Source organism: Carcharodon carcharias, chromosome 4 (genome assembly GCF_017639515.1).
Source record: "Carcharodon carcharias isolate sCarCar2 chromosome 4, sCarCar2.pri, whole genome shotgun sequence".
NCBI classification, from domain to species: domain Eukaryota; kingdom Metazoa; phylum Chordata; class Chondrichthyes; order Lamniformes; family Lamnidae; genus Carcharodon; species Carcharodon carcharias.
In genome coordinates, this window is record NC_054470.1 from 128566183 (window position 1) to 128589630 (window position 23448).

Below are 23448 nucleotides of genomic sequence, written 5' to 3' on the forward strand. Positions count from 1 at the left end.
TCACCTCTGCCCCCCCGACTCTCTTCAACTTTGGGGATGTCACTCGTGTCTTCCACTGTGAAGACTGAAGCAAAGTACCTAATCAGTTCCTCCGCCATTTCTTTGTTCCCCACTACTACTTCTCCAGTGTCATTTTCCAGCAGTCCAATGTCCACTTTTGCTTCTCTCATACCCTTTATAATCTAAAAAAAACTCTTGCAATCTTCTTTTATATTACTGGCTCTACATCTTGATCTTCTGAATAAAGATAATTTCTCATTATTGTACTGATCTCATCCTTGATTAACAGAGCAATCCCACCCTACTTTTCCTTTCCTCCTGATGTTCCTAAATGTCAAATACGCTTGAATACTCAGCCTTGGCCACATTGCAGCCATGGCTTTGTAATGGTTATTATATGATACTAATTTATCAAGTGATCCATCTTAAGATTTGAAAAAAAAATCATTACACGATGTGGGCTTCGTTGGCTGGGCCAACATTTATTGCCCATCCCTAGTTGCCCTTGAGAAGGTGGTGGTGAGCTGCCTTCTTGAACTGCTGCAGTCCATGTGGTGTAGGTACACCCAGAGTGCTGTTAAGGAGAGAGTTCCAGGATTTTGACCCAGTGACAGTGAAGGAATGATGATATATTTTCAAGACAGGATGGTGAACGACTTGGAGGTGTTGCCCATCTATCTGCTACCCTTGTCTTTATAGATGGTAGTGGTCATGGATTTGGAAGGTGCTATCAAGGAGCCTTGGTGAATTCTTGCAGTGCATCTTGTAGATGGTACACACTGCTGCTACTGTGTATTGGTGCTGGAAGGAGTGAATGTTTGTGGATGTGGTGCCAATCAAGCAGGCTGCTTTTTCCTGGATGGTGTCAAGCTTCTTGAGTGTTGTGGGAGCTGCACTTATCCAGGCAAGTGGGGAGTATTCCATCACACTTCTGGGTTGTGCCTTGTAGATGGTGGACAGGCTCTGGGGAGACAGGTGGTGAGTTACTTCTCACACAATTCCTAGCCTCTGACCTGCTCTTGTAGCCATAGTATTTATATGGCCATTCCAGTCCAGTTTCTGGTCAATGGTAACCCCCCAGGATGTTGATAGTGAGGGATTCAATGATGATAATGCCATTGAACATTAAGGGTCAATGGTTGGATTTTTTCTTGTTGGAGATGCTCATTGCCTGACACTTGTGTGGTACAAATGTTGCTTGCCACTTGTCAGCCCAAGCCTGGATATTGTCCAGGTCTTGCTGCATTTGGACATGGACTGCTTCAGTATCTGAGGAATTGCAAATGGTGAACATTGTGTAATCATCAGCAAACACCCCACTTCTGACCTTATGATGGAAGGATGTTCATTGATGAAGCAGCTGAAGATGGTTGGACCGAGGACACTACCCTGAGGAACTCCTGTAGTGATGTCCTGGAGCTCAAATGACTGACCTCCAACAACCATAATTATCTTCCTTTGTGCTAAGTATGACTCCAACTAGCAGAGAATTTTCCCCCTGATTCCCATTGACTCCCACTTTGCTAGGGCTCCTTGATGCTATACTTGGTCAAATGTGGCTTTGATGACAAGGGCAGTCACTCTTACCCCACCTCGGGAGTTCAGCTCTTTTGTCCATGTTTGAACCAAGGCTGTAATTAGGTCAGGAGTGGAATGCCCTGCCGGAACGCAAACTGGGCACCAGTGAGCAGATTATTGCTAAGCGAGTGCCACTTAATAGAACTGTCGTTGGCCCCTTCCATTATTTTACTGATGTTCGAGAATAGACTGATGGGGCAGTAATTGGCTGGGTTGGATTGCCCTGCTTTTTGTGTACAGGACATACCTGGGCAATTTTCCACATAGGTAGATTTGAGTGTTGTCATTGTACTGGAACAGCTTGGCTAGTGGCGTGGCAAGTTCTGCAGCACAGGTCTTCAGTACTATTGCCAGAATATTGTAAGGGCCCATAGCCTTTACACTATCCAGTGCCTTCAGCCATTTCTTGATATCACAGACTGATTTGAATTGGCTGCAGATTGGCATCTGTGATGTTGGGGACCTCTGGAGGAGGCCAAAATGGATCATCCATTCAGCACTTCTGGCTGAAGATTGTAGCAAATGCTTCAGCCTTATCTTTTGCATTGATGTGCTGGGTTCTTTCATCATTGACGATGGGGATATTTATGGATTCTTCTCCTCCAGTGAGCTGTTTAGTTGTCCACCACCATTCATGACTGGATGTGGCAGGACTGCAGAGCTTAGATCTGATCCATTTGTTGTGCGAAAGCTTAGCTCTATCATTTACTGCTTATGCAGTTGGACACGCGATTAGTCCAGTGTTATAGCTTCACCAAGTTGACACCTCGTTTTTAGGTATGCCTGGTGCTGCTCCTGGCATGCCCTCCTGCATTCTTCATTGAATCAGGGTTGATCCCCCAGCTTGATGGTAATGGCAGAGTGTGGGTTAGGCTGGTTAGATTGTGTTCAAGTATAATTCTGCTGCTGCTGATAGTCCACAGCACCTCATAGATGCCCAATTGTGTTACTAGATCTGTTCGAAATCTATCCCATTTAGCACAGTGGTAGTACCACACAACACAATGGAGGGCATCCTCAATGCGAAGGCGGGACTTCGCCTCCACAAGGACTGCACGCTGGTCACTCCTACCGATGCTGTCATGGACAGATGCATCAGTAGCAGGCAGGTTGGTGAGGAAGAAATCGGGTATGTTTTTCCCACTTGTTGGTTCCCTCATCACCTACTGCAGACCCAGTCTAGTAGCTATGTCATTTAGGACTCGGTCAGCTTGGTCAGTAGTGGTACTACCAAGCCAGTTTGGTGATGGACATTGAAGTCCACCACCCAGAGTACATTCTGCACCCGAGCTGCCCTCAGTGCTTCTTCCAATTGGTGTCCAACATGGAGGTGCTCTGATTCATCAGCTGAGGGAGGGCAGTAATGTTGCAAGCATTCAGATAGAGAGCTTTTAAATATGTCCTTTTACCATTTTTGCTTACTCTGATCTCATTTGCTGGTAAACACTTCTGTTTCTATGTTCTGCACTTCCTCAGGTTATCATTACCTGTATCATTACGCTGCACTATTGCCTTGTCCTCTCCAGTTTTCCAAATCTCCCCTCATGTGAATTCTTCCTCCATTTAGTTCAAGAACATAAGAAACAGTAGGAATAGGCCATTTAGCCCTTCAAACCCATCCCACCACTCAATGAGATCATGGGTGTTCTTCTACTTTATTTTCCTGTACTATCCTGGGGGAGGCGGTGGTGTAGTGGTGTTGGGTGTTGTCACTAGTAATCCAGAGACCCAGGATAAAGCTATGGGGACATGGGTTCAAATCCCATCATGGCAGATGCTGGAATTAAAAGTTTGATGTTGATGACCATTGTCGTAAAAACCCATCTAGTTCACTAATGACCTGGCCTACGTGTGACTCCAGATCCACAGCAATGTGGTTGACTCTTAAATGCCCTCTGAAATGGCCTAGCAAGCCACTCAGTTGTAACAAACCACTAAAAAGTCTATGGCTGGACCACCCGGCATTGACCTAAGCACTGGAAACAACAATGGCAAATTCAGCCCTGATGACCCTGGAAAGTCCTTACTAACATTTGGGGGCTAGTGCCAAAATTGGGAGAGCTGTCTTGCAGACTAGTCAAGCAACAGCCTAACATAGCCATCCTCATGGAATCATACCTTACAGACAATGTCCAAGAGGCCACCATCACCATCCTTGGGTCTGTCTTGTGACAGATCCAGCAAAGATAATGGTACAATGGTATACAGTCAGGAGGGAGCTGCCCTACATGTCCTCAACATTGATGCTGGACCCCATGAAGTCTCATGGCATCAGCCCAAACATGGGCAAGGAAACCTCCTGCTGATTACCACGTACTGCCCCCTGCCCCTCAGCTGATGAATCAGTCCGCCTCCATGTTGAACACCAATTAAAGGAAGCACTGAGGGTGGCAAGGGCACAGAACTTACTCTGGGTGGAAAACATCAATGTCCATCACCAAGAGTAGCACAGCCACAAGCCCAAGCTGGCCGAGTCCGAAAGGACACAGCTGCTTGACTGGGTCTGTGACAGGTGTTGAGAGAACCAACAAGAGGGAAAAACATACTTGACTTCATCCTCACCAACTTGCCTGCCACAGATGCATCTCTCCGTGACAGTATTGGTAAGAGTGGCCACTGCACAGCCCTAGCAATGACGACTTCACATTGAGGATACCCTTCATTGTGTTGTGTGGCACTACCACCACGCTAAATGGGATAGATTTTTGAACAGATCTAGCAAAGCAAGACTGGACAACCATGAGGTGCTGTGGGGCGGCAGCAGCAGCAGAAGAATTGTACTCAACTACAATCAGTAACCTCATGGCCAGGCATGTCCCCCACTCTACCATTGCCACCAAGTGAGGGGATCAACCATGATTCAATGAAGAGTGCAAGAGGGCATGCCAGAAGCAGCACCAGGCATACTAAAAATGAGGTGTCAATCTGAAGAAGCTATAACACAGGACTACTTGCGTGCCAAACAGCATAAGCATAAGTGATAGAGAAAGCTAAGTTATTCCACAGTCAGTGGATCAGATCCAAGCTCTGCGATCTTGCCACATCCAGCCATGAATAGGGGGGGACATTTAAACAACTCACTGGAGAAGGAGGCTTCACAAATATCACCATGCTCAATGATGGGAGAGCCCAGCACAGCAGTGCAAAAGATAAGGCTGAAGCACTTGCAACCAGCTTCAGCCAAAAGTGCCGAGTGGATGATCCATCTTGGCCTTCTCTGGAGGTCCCCAGCATCACAGATGCCAGCCTTCAGCCAATTTGATTCATAGAAATATAGAAAGCAGGTGTAGGTCATTCGGCCCTTCAAGTCCACTCCGCCATTCAATATGATCATCGGTGATCGTCTATCTCAATGCCATACTCTCACTCTCTCCCCATATCCCTTGACACCTTTAGAGTCCAGAAATCTATTTCCTTCTTAAATATGTTCAGTGACTTGGCCTCCACAGCCCTCTATGGCAAATACATCCTTTCTTGGGTAAGGAGACCAAAACTGCACACAATACTCCAGGTGTGGTCTCACCAAGGCCCTGTACAGCTGCAGTAAGACATCCTTGCTCCTGTACTCAAGTCCTCTCGCAATTAATGCCATGATACCATTTGCCTTCTTAACTGCTTGCTGCACCTGCATGCTTGCTTTCAGTGATTGGTGTACAAGGACACCCAGATCCCTTTGTACATCAACATTTCCCAATCTATCACCATTTAAATAATACTCTCTCATTCTGGTTTTCCTACTTAAATGGATAACCTCATGCTTATCCACATTATACTGCACCTGCCATGTGTTTGTCCACTCACTCAACTTGTCTAAATTGCCTTGAAGCTTACATTACAGGACTCACATTCCCACCAAGTTTTGTGTGGTCAGCAGACTTGGAAATATTACATTTGGTTCCCTCATTCAAATCATTGACATTGACATATCGTGAATAGCAGGAGCCCAAGCACCAATCCCTGCAGTACCCCACTAGTCACCGACTGCAACTCTGAAAAGACCCATTTATTCCTACTCGCTGTCTGCTAACCAATTCTCAATCCATGCCAATATATTATCCCCAATCCCATGTGCTTTAATTTTACACATCAATCTCAAGTGGGACTTCATCAAAAGCCTTCTGAAAATACAAATATACCACACCCACTATTTCTCCCTTATCTATCCTGCTAGTTATGTCCTCAAAAAACTCCAGTCGGTTTGTCAAACATGATTTCCCTTTCATAAATCCCTGTTGACTTTGTCTAATTTCATCCCTATTTTCTAAGTGTCCTGTTATCACATCCTTCATAATAGACTGTAGCATTTCTCTATTACTGATACTAGGCTAACCAGTCTGTAATTCCCTGTTTTCTCCCTCCCTCCTTTTTTTTTAGATAAGTGGAGTTACGTTTGCCACCTTCCAATCTGCCGGGATTGTTCTAAAATCTACAGAATTTTGGAAGGTGACAACCAACACATCCACTATTTCCATGGCCATATCCTTTAGTACACTGGGATGTACATTATCAGGCCTGGGGATTTATCAGAGATTCACTCCAGGTGATACCAATAAACGGCTGAAGGCACTGGATACTGCAAAGGCTATGGGCCCTGACAATATTCCGGCAGTAGTACTGAAGACTTGTGCTCCAGAACCTGCCGCGCCCCTAACTAAGCTGTTCAAATACAGGTACAATATTGGCATCTGCCCGGCTATGTGGAAAATTGCCCAGGTATATTCACTACACAAAAAGCAGGACAAGTCCAATGTGGCCAATCACCAATCCATCAGTCTATTCTTTATCATTAGTAAAATGATGGAAGGGGTCATCGACAGTGCTATCAAGTGGCACTTGCTTAGCAATAAGCTGCTTACTGATGATCAGTTTGGGTTCTACCAGGCCACTCAGCTCCTGACCTCATTACAGCCTTGGTTCAAACATGGACAAAAGAGCTGAATTCCAGAGGTGAGGTGAGACTGACTGCCCTTGACATCAAGGCAGCATTTGACTGAGTGTAGCATCAAGGAGTCTGAGCAAGGCTGGGGTCAATGGGAACCAGGGGAAAACTCTCTGCTGGTCGAAGCCATAACTAGCTGAAAGGAAGATGGTCGTGGTTTTTGGAGGTAAATCATTTCAGCTCCAGGACATCACTGCAGAAGTTCCTCAGGGTAGTGTCCTAGGCCCAACCATCTTCAGCTGCTTCATCAATGACCTTCCCTCCATCAAACAGTCAGAAGCGGGTATGTTTGATGATTGCACAATGTTCAGCAACATTCCTGACTCCTCAGATACTGAAGCAGTCCATATCCAAATGCAGCAAGATCTGGACAATATCCAGGCTTGGGCTATCAAATGGCAAGTAACATTCGCACCACACAAGTGCCAGGCAATGACCATCTCCAACAAGAGAGTATCTAACCATTGCTCCTTGATATTCAATGGCATTACGATCACTGAATCCTCCACTATCAACATCCTGGGGGGGGTTACCATTGACCAGAAACTGAACCGGACTAGCCATATAAATAATGTGGCTACAAGAGCAGATCAGAGACTAGCAATCCTGTGGCAAGTAACTCACCTCCTGACTCCCCAGAGCCTGTCCACCATCTACAAGGCACAAGTCAGGAGTGTGATGGAATACTCTCCACTTGCCTGGGTGAGTGCAGTTCCAACAACACTCAAGAAGCTTAACACCATCCAGGCAAAGCAGCCCACTTGATTGGCAACACATGCACAAACATTCACTCCCTCCACCACCAATGCATAGTGGCAGCAGCGTGTACCATCTTCAAGGTGTACTCCAAGAATTCACCAAGGCTCCTTACACAGCACCTTCCAAGCTCATGACTGCTACCATTTAGAAGGATAAGGGAAGCAGATAGATAGGAGCACCAACACCTGCAAGTTCCCCTCCAAGCCACACACCATCCCAACTTGGAACTATATTGCTGTTTCTTCACTGTCGCTGGGTTAAAATCCTGGGACTCACTAATAGCACTGTGGGTGTACGTACAGCACATGGAATATAGTGGTTCAAGAAGGCAGCTCACCACCATATTCCCAAGGGCAAGTTGGGATGGGCAATAAATGCTAGCCTAGCCAGTAACACCCACATCCCAAAAATGAAAAAAAAATATTGCCCCTCATATCTTCATACCTCCTTTTGTTCAGATTTAAGGCCCTAGTTTTGGAATGAATTATATCACTTTCAAACTTAATTCCATCATATTCTGGTCATTATTTCCTAAAGACTCCTTTGCAGTAAAGTTATTCATTAGCCCTTTCTCATTACATAATACTAAGTTTAAAATAGCCCAATATCCACTTGGTTCTTCAACATACTGCTCCAGAAACCCATCTCGTACACACTCCAGGGATTTATTCGCCATGGCATTAGTGTTAATTAGGTTTACCCAGTCTATATGTAAATTGAAGAGCCCCATTATTAGGGTATTACCCCCATATTACATGCAACTCCAATTTCCTGATTTATAGTGTACCCAACATTACCATGACAGTTTGGTGGCTTATAAACAACCCCCACCAATGTGTTTATTTTATTCATTCATGGGATGTGGGCGTCGCTGGCTGGGCCAGCATTAATTACCCACCCCTAGTTGCCCTTGAGAAGGTGGTGGTGAGCTGCCTTCTTGAACTGCTACAGTCCATGTGCTGTAGGTACACCCAAAGTGCTGTTGGGGAGTACCAGGATTTTGACCCAGCAACAGTGAAGGAAAGGCAATATATTTCCAAGTCAGGATGCTAAGTGACTTGGAGGGGAACTTCCAGGTGGTGATGTTCCCATCTATCTGCTGCCCTTGTCTTTCTAGATGGTGTTGTCATGGGTTTGGAAGGTGCTGTCGAAGGGGCCTTGGTGAATTCCTGCAGCGCATTTTTTTGCCGCTCCTTGCCGTTTCTTAGCTCCAACCAAACTGATAATACTCTTGATCCTTTGATCCAAGATCGTCTCTCACTAATCTACTGGCCTCATCCCTTATTAACAGAGCCACCCCACATCCTTTTCCTTTTTGCTTATCCTTCCTAAATGACGAACATCCTTGAATATTCAGTTCCCAGTCTCAGTCATCCTGTAACCACATCTCTGTAGTGGCAATTAAATCATACCCACTTATCTCTATTTGCTATGACCTCTGGCTGTTCACCCACCCCCTGAAGAATGTCCTGCAGTCGCTATGTGACATCCTTGACTCTGACATCAGGAAGGCAACAAACCACCCTGGAGTCATGTCTATGGCCGCAGAAATGCCTGTTCCCCTAACAAATCCTCCATCATTATTGCTGCTCTTCTTTTCTTTCTTCCCTCCTGTGCAGCTGATCCACCCGCAGTGCCACAGACTTGGCTCTTGCTGGACTCCTCTGAGGAGCCATCACCCTCATCAATATCCAAAATGGAAAACCGGTGAGTGAACACCATTGACACAAGGAACTCCTATGCTACCTGCCTGGTTCTCTTACGCTGCCTGGCAATCACCCATTCCCTCTCTGCCTGCATGCTCCTAACCTGTGGTGTGACCACCTTAATAACTGATATCCATGTAGTTCTCTGCCTTGTAGATGCGCCACACTGACTCTAGCTACCGCTCGAGTTCCACAACCTGGAGCTGAAGCTTCTGCAGCACATCTTCTGCAATTGTGTTTGTCTCGGACACATAGCATGTTCACAACTTCCCACATGCCACAGGATGCACACTCCACTCAGCCAAGCTGCCCTGCCATACCTTTGCTTATAATAACTTGTAAATTTGAATAGGGAGGATAACTCAGCAGTCGTTCGCCATCAGCTTCTTCCCTTCTACCAAAGGAAGGACCAAATACTTGAGGTTGAGGAAGGTAGAAAAAGGAGCATCTCCTTCCTTCTTCCCTGAACTCCTTCATTCACCAAAAACCCAGCTGCTCACCCTGTGATGTCCTACTCTATCACCCCATCCTCTCATCATATACTTGTACCATTATCCAGAACCAGATCCAGCAGTGCCTTCTTTCTTGTTGGAGTATAACCATACTGAAAACAGCTCCAGACACATTCTTAAAATTGCTTCTCCTAGCTGCAACACAATATTTTGGATAACCAAAGATAGAATGAAGTGAGAGTCCTCCACTATTATAGGCCTTTTAATTTTTGCAGTTTGCTTCAAAGTTTCCACATATCTCTTCCTTTCACAGAATCTCACAATGCACGAGGCCCTTCGGCCCATCGAGTCTGCACCAACACTTGAGAAACACCTGACCTACCTGCCTAATCCCATTTACCAGCACTTGGCCCACAGCCTTGAATGTTATGACATGCTAAGTGCTCACCCAGGTACTTTTTAAAGGGTGTGAGACAACCGCCTCCACCACCCTCTGGGTAAAAACATTTTTCCTCACATCCCCCCTAAACATCCTGCCCCTCACCTTGAACTTATGTCCCCTTGTGACTGACCCTTCAACTAAGGGGAACAGCTGCTCCCTATCCACCCTGTCCATGCCCCTCATAATCTTGTACACCTCAATCAGGTCACCCCTCAGTCTTCTCTGCTCCAACGAAAACAACCCAAGTCTATCCAACCTCTCTTCATAACCTAAATGTTTCATCCCAGGCAACATCCTGGTGAATTTCCTCTGCACCCCCTCCAGTGCAATCACATCCTCCCTATCATGTGGCGGCCAGAACTGCACACGGTACTCCAGCTGTGGCCTCAACAAGGTTCCATACAACTCCAACATGACCTCCCTACTTTTGTAATCTATGCCTCGATTGATAAAGGCAAGTGTCCCACATGCCTTTTTCACCACCCCACTAACATGCCACTCTGCCTTCAGAGATCTATGGACACACACGCCAAGGTCCCTTTGTTCCTCAGAACTTCCTAGTGCCATGCCATTCATTGAATACTTCCTTGTCAAATTACTCCTTCCAAAATGTATCACCTCTCACTTTTCAAGGTTAAATTCCATCTGCCACTTATCTGCCCATTTGACCATCCCGTCTATATCTTCCTGTAGCCCAAGACACAACCTCACTGTTAACCACCCAACCAATCTTTGTGTAATCTGCAAACTTACTAATCCTACCCCCCACGTGTCATTTATATAAATGGCGAATAATAGGGGACCCAGCACAGATCCCTGTGGTACGCCACTGGACACTGGCTTCCAGTCATAAAAGCATCCTCTGTCATCACCCTGTCTCCTACAACTCAGCTAATTTTGAATCCACCTTATTAAATTACACTGTATCCCATGTGCATTTACCTTCTTTATAAGTCTCCCGTGTGGGACCTTGTCAAAGGCTTTGCTGAAATCCATATAAACTGCATCAACTACACTACCCTCATCTACACACCTGGTCATGTCCTCAAAAAATTCAATCAAATTTGTTAGGCATGACCTCCCTCTGACAAAGCCATGCTGACTATCCCTGATCAAACCTTGCCTCTTCAAATGGAGATGGACTCTCTCCTTCAGAATTTTCTCCAATAGTTTCCCTACCACTGACGTGAGGCTCACTGGCCTGTAGTTCCCTGGCTTATCTCTACAACCCTTCTTAAATAGTGGAACCACATTAGCTGTTCTCCGGTCCTCCGGCACCTCCCCCATGGCCAGAGAGGAATTAAATATTTGGGTCAGAGCCCCTGCGATCTCCTCCCTTGCTTCCCTCAGCAGCCTGGGACACAAATCATCTGGACTTGGAGATTTGTCCACTTTTAAACCTGCCAACACCTCCAATACCTTGTCACTCCCTACATTAATTTGCTTAAGAACGTCACAGTCTCTCTCCACGAGTTTGATACCTTCACCTTCATTCTCTTGGGTGAAGATGGATGTGAAGTATTCATTCAACACTCTAGCGATGTCCTCTGGCTCCACCCATAGATTGCCCCCTTGGTCCTTTATGGGCCCTACTCTTTCCCTGGTTATCCTCTTCCCATTGATATACTTATAGAATATCTTGGGATTTTCCCTACTTTTGAGATTTTTATCTTGATCGCTTCTGTTACTGTCTTTTAATAATACATAATTGTGGAGCTGGTAAGATTTATTCCACATCCTCTATGGAGTACAGTTGTTCCATCTCAACAGGATAAGATAATTTGCAGGTGCAAAATAGTGATCACTATTTGAGGATCATATATTGAATGGGTAACAATTTATATACCATAAATTTATTTACATCAGGACTGGGGATTCAACTTTACATCTCAATGGAATAAAAGAGACAACCATCTGTAGCAAAATGTAACTGGCAATGGCAATTCGCGAAATATTGCAGCTTGACTGAAAATGGCATTGCTCCTTACCACTGTAGCAGAAATCCCTTCCTATATTTCCTTTCCACTGGGCAAATGTTTAATATACCTCTAATAAGTTAATTGTTTTTTTCTTGCGTCTGAACTCTGATCAAAAAGATACTTTTTCATATCACTGAAATTCGATTTTGTAAAAATACCATGTCAACATGCATATAGATCAGTCGCGCATGTGGCATTTTTCATAACCTCAGGGGTCCTAGGAAAACCTCTTCTCTGCTCCAGCAAAGCACTCATTCCTGTACACCATGTGAATTTTTAAATTCCTCAAACTCACTGCAATCTCACAACTTCTGAGTATGACGATCAAATCATAGCTTTTGATTTAAACAAGGAAGCTAGTGCCATCTCTTGTAGTCATATAGACAATATTTTTGCACCATTTTGGAATGATGGATTGAAGCAGATCCTAGTTGAGATTTTTATCTTGATCACTCCTGTTACTGTTTTTAATAATACATAATTGTGGTGCTGGTAAGATGGTTTTATTTATTCCACATCCTCTATGGAGTACAGTTGTTACATCTCAACAGGATAAGATAATTTGCAGATGCAAAATAGTGATCACTATTTGAGGAGCATATATTGAATGGGTAACAATTTATATACCATAAATTTATTTACATCAGGACTGGGGATTCAACTTTACATCTCAATGGAATAAAAGAGACAACCATCTGTAGCAAAATGTAACTGGCGGTGGCAATTCGCGAAATATTGCAGCTTGACTGAAAATGGCATAGCTCCTCACTGCTGTAGCAGAAATCCCTTCAACTGATAAGAGTAAAAAGATCAAAGAAACCTCTAGAGGAAATCTTGCAAATGCCCCTTTTAATAGCAACGTAATGATCAGTAGATTTAAGGTAAATAATGTTCCGTGTAATACAGTTGTACTTTAAAGATGAAGTTCAATATATGCTAGTTTATTTGGCAAACTTGGTACATATAATGCAACGACCAATTTACAGGAACAAAAGATATGTGGTTCAAAACATATCAAATTTTTACTGTTTGAAACTGCAGTTAAAACTCAGTTGGAGAAATATGTACTTGGGCAACAGCTCAAATATTCTCATATTTTAAATGGTTATAAATCAACATGACATTGCTGAATGCTCCACTGAATGCAGTTAACCTTATAAAGTAACAGATTTTCCATAAGACATGCTATTCCATGTTAACTGGAGAATAATTCACAATAGGACACAAAATCAATGTAGAGGTGAAAGTTTTGTGTTCCATAACATAGAATGTAAACAATAAAAAACAAAGTACTGAACAATATATACAGATACATAATCCCCTTTACAAAACATATCTGTAATCCATTTCATATAAAAACATATATAGATTAGATTTAAATTTTGTTTGCAGCTAAATCTGTGACCTAACATAAATTTCAATAAACTTCCTTAAAATTGTGAAGCTCTACATTTGCATGTTAAGCAATGTTTTAAATGAGACAAAAACCCAAGGCTACATTTATTGATAACTTGTATTCTTCAAAATAAAAATACTTCTGTGTCAGTTTAAATGTCCTTTACAAAAATGTTTATCAAGTACCATAGCTCAAAATTGCTCCGTTAAACAACGTTTTCTCTATAATATATATATATTATACACATAAGAACAAACAATTTTTCATCAAAATTGCACGTTTCTCCAATGCAAACCTACACCCAAAACAAAAACCTTATTAGTCAATTACAGGTTGAAATCACGGTAACATTGTGAATTAGAGTCTGGACATACACATGCATCTATAACCTTGGTTGTGACTAGTGTAATCCAAAACATGGTGCAAACAATCTTTTTAAAAAGGGAGAAAAAAAATGGTGTCTATCAATCTTGCTTAATATATCCTCAGAATTATGTAAACAAATCTAATTTTTATTGTATATCATGAAATATAAATAGCTCACTTTTTTAATTTTAACACACTCACACATTTAATCATTTATTCAGAAAAGCTAAAATTGAAAAGCAACACAAGGTATTGAAGCACACAAGATCCGTCATGTTAACCTGCAATAACAATATAATAATTAGGTGTTCTGAATGGAAAAAAAAAACTGTAATATAGATAAATGGAACCAAATACAATAATTGGGTTTTCAAGACAATTTGCATGAATTTCCCTACATTTTACCATCAAGTGGAAATGTTATAGGGAGTAAAATTACTCATTAAGGGAGCAAAGAATGGTTGACAAATAGCTTTTACAGTTTTTAAACACGATGAGTTTGACTAAAAATGTGCAACTTCATTTATGAAACATGAGATGTCACATTTCCCATTAAACATAGTTATAATATGACTTAATAAAGATTAGCATATAAAGGGAATTCAAATCCAAACTGCATATTTGGATTACAGCTTTACCGAATGCAATTTCACCACACAGGAAACTTTCTATTGCAGTTTTAGTTCTTCTGGAAATGCTATGCAGGTGGAGGAAATAAAAAATTTAGCATTATATTAACCTCAGTCACTGTGTGCCAAAATTCAATTGTTCTAAAAATGACAAATATACGGAATACCTACCATCAACTTTTAATATTAACTGTTCATGTGATTTGTCTTGGCACAAACAAACGATTAAGGGATAGTTTTTTTTTTCTTTTTAATTAAGTATTTGAACACAAAGAATACATTTTTTAAGGCTATTATATTTTCATTTATTTCCATGTACTACAAATTGGTCTGGACCAGCTTACTTAAATGCAGTTTTCCATTCATCAGCTTTAGTCATCTTTAGCTTTTATGGAGTTGTCGCTTAGGCCGATGAAGGGTGCATTTTTTGTCGGTGAAGATGGCCCTGCAATAGACACATTGCTGGAAGATCCACAATTGGCTGCATGGCAAAAAAGGCAAGGAAATTCACCTTTAAGCGAGTTCACCTTTAAGTTAATTCACCTAAAAGGCAATATTATTTTTAATTGCAAGAATAAATGGCAAGCATTTAAAGCAGCAAGAATGGATGTACAGCACACTAAAAAAGTGGACCTTGCTAAGAAGCCAAGTGAATTAGGGGAATCAAAAAACACAAAGCATTCATTATATCTTAAGCTAGTAGGTTGCAACAAACTTGTTTGCTCATTGGGCACTAAAATCTATAGCAGGCCAATGAAGTATCCAATTTATATTTGTACCCCAAACAGTAAATTCTTCCAACTTTATCCAGGGAAGGTCAAAAATAAGGAGCCAAATCAAATTCAACAAAAAGATGAAAAGGAACTAGCACATATCAGAATGAAGAATTTAATACAGCTGGAAGCATAAGGAATAAGCTGATGTATGAACATTTGTGAGAAGTTAAAACAATTCGGCTTAGTAGCTCCACCACAACAGCATTTAACTCCTGATAAGATTTGAACTCTTGACTTTACTAGACAGTGGGTTTTGCAGATTTTGGCCCAATTGCCAGTAGAGTCCAGGAAAACTCATTAAGACTACTCTCCTGCACAAGCAAGCCTTGGGCAAAGTGCAAATGGAACTGATACAGAAAAAAGAGATTTAAGAAAATTTTCAGTCAGATTTTCAAATTTGGTAAAATTAGGTAGATGACCATTTCATCTCTAACATGAGAAAACTGGCAGGTATTGTATGTAAAGAGACACAGAAAAAGTTGTATTTTTGATGAATAACTAAAACTTTAAAATATTATCAATGTACTAATAATGAACATTAATGAAACTAAAGACTTTATATGACTAAATAAACTTGTAAATTTAAAGTAGCAGTTTTTGAGATAGAAAAAGCATTAAGTATTAGCCAATGGATAACTTTTGCATCTTATTCAGTGAGGTTAGCAAAATGATTAGTATGAGAAATCAAAATATCTCACTATTAGCGGTTACTCTTCTGAGTCCGCGATTAAGAAAACAACTAGGGTTGCTTAGATAGAGGGGTTGTCCAGCATCTGACCTGGAAATACTTGATGTAGACGCCAGAACAAAAAATGAAGACTCTCTTTTGGTGAGCTTAAACATCTTAATGAACACAAAAATGTAATAAAAAATAAAGCTGTTCATAACACTTAGACCTCAAGGATTTCATTATGATTAGTAACAAAATAAGCTACTGAAGTATTTTGTCACTTCTTAACAATTAAGAATACACACACAGCCATATGCTTCTGAACTGGGGCACTGGCACCAGTACTAGGGAAGGAGAGAGCTGTTCCGTTGGGATGGGTTTCATTTGAACTATGCTGGGACCAGTGTCCTGGCGAATTGTATAACTAAGGTTGTAGTCAGGACTTTAAACTAATAATTAGTGGGGGGGGGGGGGTGCTCAACTGAAGGGAAGTTTAAAAAATCAAAAAGAAACAAGAGAGCAGAGGTGCAGCGTAGTGAAGAGGCGAACGATAATCAAAGCGTGACAGGAAGGGGCAGAAAATATAAGCAGAAGAGTGCAGCATAAATTAGAACCAGAATGAATAATAATGGTAAAAAGTCAAAGCTGAAGGCTCTTTATCTGAATGCATGCAGCATTTGTAACAAGATAGATGAGTTGACGGCACAAATAGAAATAAGTGAATATGACTTGATAGCTATTACTGAAACATGGCTGCAGGGTGTCCAAGACTGGGAACTCAATATTCAAGGGTATTTGATGTTCCAGAAAATTAGACAAAAAGGAAAAGGAGGTGGGGTAGCTTTGTTAATAAAGGAAAGTATCACTGCAGTGGTGAGTAGTGATGTAGGTGCAATAGATCGTGATGTGGAATCAGTTTGGGTGGAAATAAGGAATAGCAAGATGAACTAGTCACCAGTAGGACCAGTCATTATGATTAGTAACAAAGTTGCCCTGAAGAGTTGCCTCACTGTAGGACAAAGTATAAATCAGGAAATCATGCAGGTGTGTAAGAAGGGCACTACAATTGTCATGGGTGATTTTAATCTGCACATTGACTGGATAAACAAGATTGGCAGGGGTAACATGGAAGATGAGTTTGTAGAGTGCATCAGGGATTATTTCTTAGAGCAATTTGTTGCAGAACCTAACTAGAAACCGGCTATTTTAGATCTAGTAATGCGTAATGAGGTGGGATTAATGAGATCTCATAGTTAGGGATCCTCTGATGGGTAGCGATCACAACATGGTAGAATTTCAAATTCAGTTTGACGGCCAGCAACTCGGGTCTCAAACCAGTGTCCTCAACTTAAATAAGGGTAATTACAGAGGTATGAAGAAAGGGTTGTCTAAAGCGGGCTGGGAAAAGAGACTAAGGGGAAGGTCAGTGAATGAGCAGTGGTGGACATTTAAGCAGATATTTCCTAAAGTTCAGCAAAAGTTTATCCCGGTCAAAAAGAAGAACTCGAAGAGAAGGATGAATGACCTGTGGTTAACAAAGGCAGTCAAGGAGAGTATCCAAACAAAAACTAAGGCATACAAAGCGGTGAAAACTTGTGATAGGCCAGAGGATTGGGATTTTTAATTTTTTTTTTAGGAACCAGCAGCAGATGACTAAAAAGCTAATAAAGGAGGGAAAAAATTGATTATTAAAGTAAATTGGTGAGAAATATAGAAACAAACAAACAGCTTCTACGGGTATAAAAAAAGAAAGAGTGGTTAAAATGAGCGTAGGACCCTTGGAGGATACGACTGGAGAATTGATAATGGGGAACAGGGAAATGGCAGATAACTTAAGCCAATATTTTGCATCAGTCTTCACGGTGGAGGACACGATAAACATACCAAAGATATCTGATAAGCAAAGAGCTAATGGGAGGAAAGATCTTGTAACAGTCCCTATCACAAGGGACGAAATTTCTGACAAACTAATGGGACTAAAGGCAGACAAATCGCCAGGACCTGATGGCCTGTATCCAAGGGTTTTAAAGGAAGTGGCTGCAGAGATACTGATAGCGTTGGTCGAAATATTCCAGAACTCACTGGATTCTGGGAGGGTCCCAGACGATTGGAAAACCACCAATGTGACGCCCCTGTTCAAGAAGGGAGGGAGGCAAAAAGCAGGAAACCGTAGGCCTGTCAGCCCAACATCTGTCATTGGGAAAATACTACAGTCCATTATTAAGGAAGAAATGGTAGGACATTTAGAAAAGCTTAGCGCAGAGTCAACATGCATATGTGAAAAGGAAATTGTGTTTGACAAATTTGCTAGAGTTCTTTGAGGATATAACAAGCAGAGTTGATAAAGGGGAACCGGTAGATGTAGTGTACTTGGATTTCCAGAGGGCATTCGATAAGGTACCATTTAAAAGGTTATTGCACAAGATCGGCGCTCACGGTATTGGGGTAATGTATTGGCATGGATTGAGGATTGGTTAACACACAGAAGACAGGGAGTCGGGATTAATGGGTCTTTTTCAGGTTTGAAAGACGTAACTAGTGGAGTGCCAAGAGGATCAGTCCTAGAGCCTCAATTATTGATTATCTATAATAATGCCTTGGAGGAGGAGGCAGAGTGCAATGTATCCAAATATGTTGATGATACAAAAATAGGTGGGAAAGCATGTTGTGATGAGGACATAAGGAATCTGCAAGGGGATATAGATAGGTTGAGTAAGTAGGAAAAATCTCGGCAGATGGAGTTCACTGATTCCTGGGATGAAGGGGTTGACCTATGAAGAATGGCTAAACAGGTTAGGCCTTTATTTGTTAGGGTTTGGAAGAAGGAGGGGTGATCTCATTGAATCGTACAAGATTCTGAAGGGGCTTGACAGGGTAGATGTTGAGAAGGTGTTTCCACTAGTGGGGAATCCCGAATTAGGGAACATAGTTACAGGATAAGGGGACATTCATTTAAAACTGAGATGCGAAGGAATTTCTTCTTTCAGAGGGTAGTGAATATCTGGAATTCTCTACCCGAGAGAGTTGTGGAGGCTAGATCACAAAGTATTTAAAGTGGAGGTAGATAGATTTTTGAAATATTAGGGAATTGAGAATTGTGAGAAGCTAGCACAAAAGAAGAGTTGAGGCTGGGGTAGATCAGCCATCACCATTAGTGAATGGTGGGGCAGGCTTGAGGGGCCTACTTCTGCTCCTATTTCTTATGTTCTTATGAACACCAACTTTCTGTTTGAAAGACATAAGATTCCTTTATTCCTTATTCTCCACCAGAGGGTAATACATCCGGGACTTAGCACACCCTACTGGCAGGTTTTACATAACACTTCTTTTTAACTAAAATGTCCTTTTATAAAAATGCATAAACGTTAAACACAAACATCACAGTTACCAATTTCAGCTTACCACAGGAAAGTAGCTAAGTGAAATTTAGACATTTCCCCACAAGAAACCAACAGGGGAAAAAAGATCCAAAAACAATGGCCTAAGTCACCAAATGGCACTGGCCCATATAGATGGTGTAGAAATAAGGGCATTTTCTGCCCTTTTTGAGAAAATGTTGGCATTGGGGAACCTAGAGAGTGAAAATCTAAATTAGTGATTCAACACCTTAATTAGTCTTTGAGATGGCCCAACTTTTATACAACCAAAATCTGGCCTCAAAAGTTTCTTCTTCAAATGCTCCAACATATTTAACTGCTCAATCCCCATTTAATTAACTGCTGCTAAAATGCAATAATTTCAACAAATGAAATCACACAGAATATAACATAACAATCTGAATAACATAACAGCAAGACCAAGTCCATTCACCAGTGAAAGGATTTAAAGAAAATCACAACTTTAAAAGAAATATAAAAGAAACATATCACAGTATTTAAACTCTTAAAGCAATGTTGACATACGCAAAATTATAGTTTACTTACAGAACGCAGATCTGCTACTATCTTGATCTGATGACTGAGGTGTTGGAAGTATCTTTCTTGGAGTGTATGTATTTAAAATTCTTCTACCCAGGGAAAAAACACTTCCAGAACCTAGCATGAAAGCAAAATAATGTTAATATCAATTTTGCACTTAATCTCCCTGTACTAAAGCTTCTAGAATATTCTAGTTCACAGAATTAGAGGAGGCGGTGGCACTGTAGTATTGTCAAAGGACTAGTAATCTAGAGATGCAGGATAACGCTCTGGGGACCTGGGTTTGAATCCCACCATGGCAGATGGTGAAATTTGAATCTAATAAAAATCTGGAATTAAAAGTCTGATGATGACCATGATTATTGTAAAAACCATAATTCCCTTTAGGGAAGGAAATTTGGCCTACATGTGACTCCAGACCCATTGCTGTATGTGGTTGGCTCTTAGATGCCCTCTAACAAGAACAATTAAGGATGGGCAATAAATGCTGGCCTAGCCAGTGATGCCCACATTCCATGAACAAGTAAAAAAAAAAAACACTCATTCGCAGAAAATTTCACCAAAGTTTTAAACATGTGCTTTTATTCATTCCTGAGGTGCAAGAGTTGCTGGCATGCCCAGCATTGGTTTCCCCTCCCAAATTGTCCTCGAGAAGCTGCCTTCATGACCACTGCAGTACAGCTGGTATAGGTGCATGCACAATGCTGTTTGGAAGGTAGCTCCAGGTTTTTGACCTAGTAGGATGGAAGGAATGAAGGGAAAAGTTCCAAGTAAGGATGATGTGTGACTTGGAGGGGAACTTGCAGCTGGTGTTCCCAAGAGCCTGTTGCCCTTCTTCTAGGTGGTGGAGGTCACGGATTTGAAGGTGCTGTCGAAGGAATTTTGGTAAGTTGCTGCAGTGCATCCTGTAGATGATATACACTGCTGCCACTGTGCCAGTGGAGGAGGGAGTGAATGCTTAAGGTGGTGTAGATGGGGTCAATCAAATGGCCTGCCTTGTCCCAGATAGTGTTGAGCTTCTTGAGTGTTGTTGGACCCACACTCATCCAGATAAGTGAAGAGTTTTCCATCACACTTCTGATATGTGCCTTTAGGCTTTGTGGAGTTAGCAGATGAGTTATTCGCCATGGAATTACCAGCCTTGGACCTGCTCCTGTAACCACAGCATTTATATGGTTGATCCAGACGAGTGTCTGGTCAATGGTAACCTGCAGAATGTTGATGTGGGAGATTCAGCAATGGTCATGTCACTGTACATCAAGGGGAGATGGTCAGGTTCTCTTTAGTTGGAGATGGTCATTACCTGATACTTGTGTGGTGCAAATATTACTTGGCACTTATCTGTTCAAGACTGAATGCCATCCAGGTCTTGCTACATGCAGGCATCGACAGCTTCAGTATGAGGACTCACAAATGGTACAGGTACTGAACACTGCCATCATCAGCAAATATCCCCAATTCTGAACTTATGCTGGAGGGAAGGTCATGGATGAAGTAACTGAAGATGATTAGGCCTAGGAAACAATCCCAAGAAACTCCTACAGCAATATGCTGGGACTGAGGTAACTGGCCTCCAACCACCACAACCATTTTCTTCAGTGCTAGCTATGACTCCAACCAGAGAATTTGCTATTCCTCCTTGATTTCACATTTGGTCAAATGCTACCTTGATGTCAAGAGCAGTCAGTCTCACTTCACCTCTGAAATTCAGTTCTGTTGTCCATGTTTGGGCCAAGGCTGGATTGAAGTCTGGAGCCAAGTGGACCTGGCAGAATCCAAACCAAGCATCGGTGAGCAGGTTGTTGCTGAGTAGGTAACTTGATAGCACTGTTGAAGGCAACTTCCATCATTTTGTTGATGATTGAAAACAGACTGATGGAGCAGTAGTTGGGCAGATTGTATTTGTCCTGTTTTTTGTGGACAGTACATACTTGAGCAACATTCAGCACTGTCAGCTATTTCTGGAGCATAAGTCTTCAATACCACAGCCAAGATATTGTCAGTGCCCATAGCCCTGGCTGTATCCAATCACTCAGTCATTACTTCAAAATAATCAAATAGGCTGAAGTCTGGCATCTGTGACATTGGAGACTTCAGTTGGAGGCTGAAATGGACCATCTACTTGACACTTCTGGCTGAGGTTGATTGCAAATGCTTCAGCCTTTTGCACTGATGTGAAGGGCTCCGGCAACAATCCAGGGGATATTTGAGGAGCCTCCTCCTTCTGTTAGTTACTTAATTGCTCACCATCCTTCACAAATGGATGTTGCAGGGTTGTGGAGCTTTAATCAGATTTGATTGTTTTGCTTCCATTGATTAGCATGCATGCAGTCCTGCACTGTAGCTTCAGCAGATTGGTTGCTCATTTTATTTCTCATGCTGCTTCTGGCATGCTTTCCCAAACTTCTTATTGAACCAGGGTTGCTTCCATGGTTTGATGGTAATGGTAGAGTGAGGGATATGGTATGCCATGAGGCACAAATTAACACATGGAAGTATGATGTCATTGTTGTCACAGAGACATGGTTGAGAGAGGGGTAGGATTGGCAGCTCAATATTCCAGGATATGGGGTCTTCAGGCGAGACAGGGAAGGAGGTAAAAGAGGGGGTATCACAATATTGAACAAGGAATCAATTACAGTAGTAAGGAGGAATGACATCTTAGAAGGCTCCTCAAATGAAGCCATATGGGTCGAACTTAAGAACAAAAAAGGAGCAATCACATTGCTGTGATAGTACTATAGGCCCCCAAACAGTCAGAGAGAAATAGAAGAGCAATTATGTAGACAAATTTCAGAGAAGTGTAAAAATAAGAAGGTAGTAATAGTGGGGAATTTCAACTTCCCCAACATTAACTGGGTTAGTCATAGTGCGATAGAGTGATCAAAGCATGCTAGAATTTCAAGTTCAGTTTGACAGCAAGAAACTTGAGTCCCACACTAGTGTTCTGGAGTTAAACAAAGGTAACTACATGGGCATGAGGGCAGATTTGGCTCTAGTGGACTGGGCAGGAAGACCACAAGGGAGGACAGTTGATGAACAGTGGCAGATATTTAAGGAGATATTCAATTCCTCCCAAGTAAAATATATTCCAAAGAGGAAGAAAGATGGTAAAGGGGTGGGGGGGAGCATCCATGACTAAGCAAGGAAGTTAAAGATAACGTAAAGGCAAAAACTAAGGCATATCAAATTGCAAAGGTCAGTGGCAGGTAGAAGATTGGGAAACATTTAAAGATCAACAAAGTGTTGCTAAAAAAATAATAAAAAGAGCAAAGGTAAAATCTGAAAGAAAGCTAATGCAAAATGTAAAAACTAATAGCAAAAGCTTCAACAAGTATATAAAAGGAAAGGGAGTAGTTGAAGTGAATACTGGTTCCTTGGAGGATGAGACTGGGGAGTTAATAGTGGGGAACGCAGAAATGCTTCATCAATATTTTGCCTCAGTTTTCACGATGGAGAACACTGGTACCACCCCAATAGTAACAGGTAGTGCAGAAGGCTTAGAGGATGAACTTAGAACAATCCCCATCACTAGAGAAAAAGTACTGAGCAAACTATTGGGAGTAAAGGGTGACTGATCCCCAGGACCTGATGGCCTACATCACAGGGTCTTAAAGGAAGTGGCAGCGGAGATAGTTGATGCATTGGCTATAATATTCCAAAATTCCCTAGATTCTGGAAAGGTTCCAATGGATTGGAAAAATGCTAATATAACACCCTTATTCAAAAAAAGCGGGAGGTGGGAGCCAGAAAGTAGGAAACTATAGACCAGTTAGTTTAATGTCTGTCGTTGGGAAATTGTTGGAATCCATTATTAAGGAAGTAGTAATGGGGCATTT

At 41.9% G+C, this 23448-nt stretch overlaps 1 protein-coding gene across 8 annotated transcripts in view; it reads right to left on the reverse strand.

Moving 5' to 3' along the window:
• The window catches only part of ppip5k2 (diphosphoinositol pentakisphosphate kinase 2), a 210519-nt gene that overhangs the window by 7102 nt on the left and 179969 nt on the right, over positions 1-23448 (reverse strand). For 4 of the 8 annotated variants that reach the window (XM_041185641.1, XM_041185640.1, XM_041185637.1 and 1 more), the window contains 2 exons: positions 19616-19726; positions 12781-14727 (listed from right to left, as the gene is read on the reverse strand). In XM_041185641.1, the coding sequence (XP_041041575.1) occupies positions 14618-14727; positions 19616-19726 (221 nt within the window). In that variant the 3' untranslated portion in view covers positions 12781-14617. Of the gene's footprint in view, positions 1-12780; positions 14790-19615; positions 19727-23448 lie in introns of those variants that run through there. The other 4 variants (XM_041185636.1, XM_041185635.1, XM_041185639.1 and 1 more) reach the window with 4 other exon arrangements.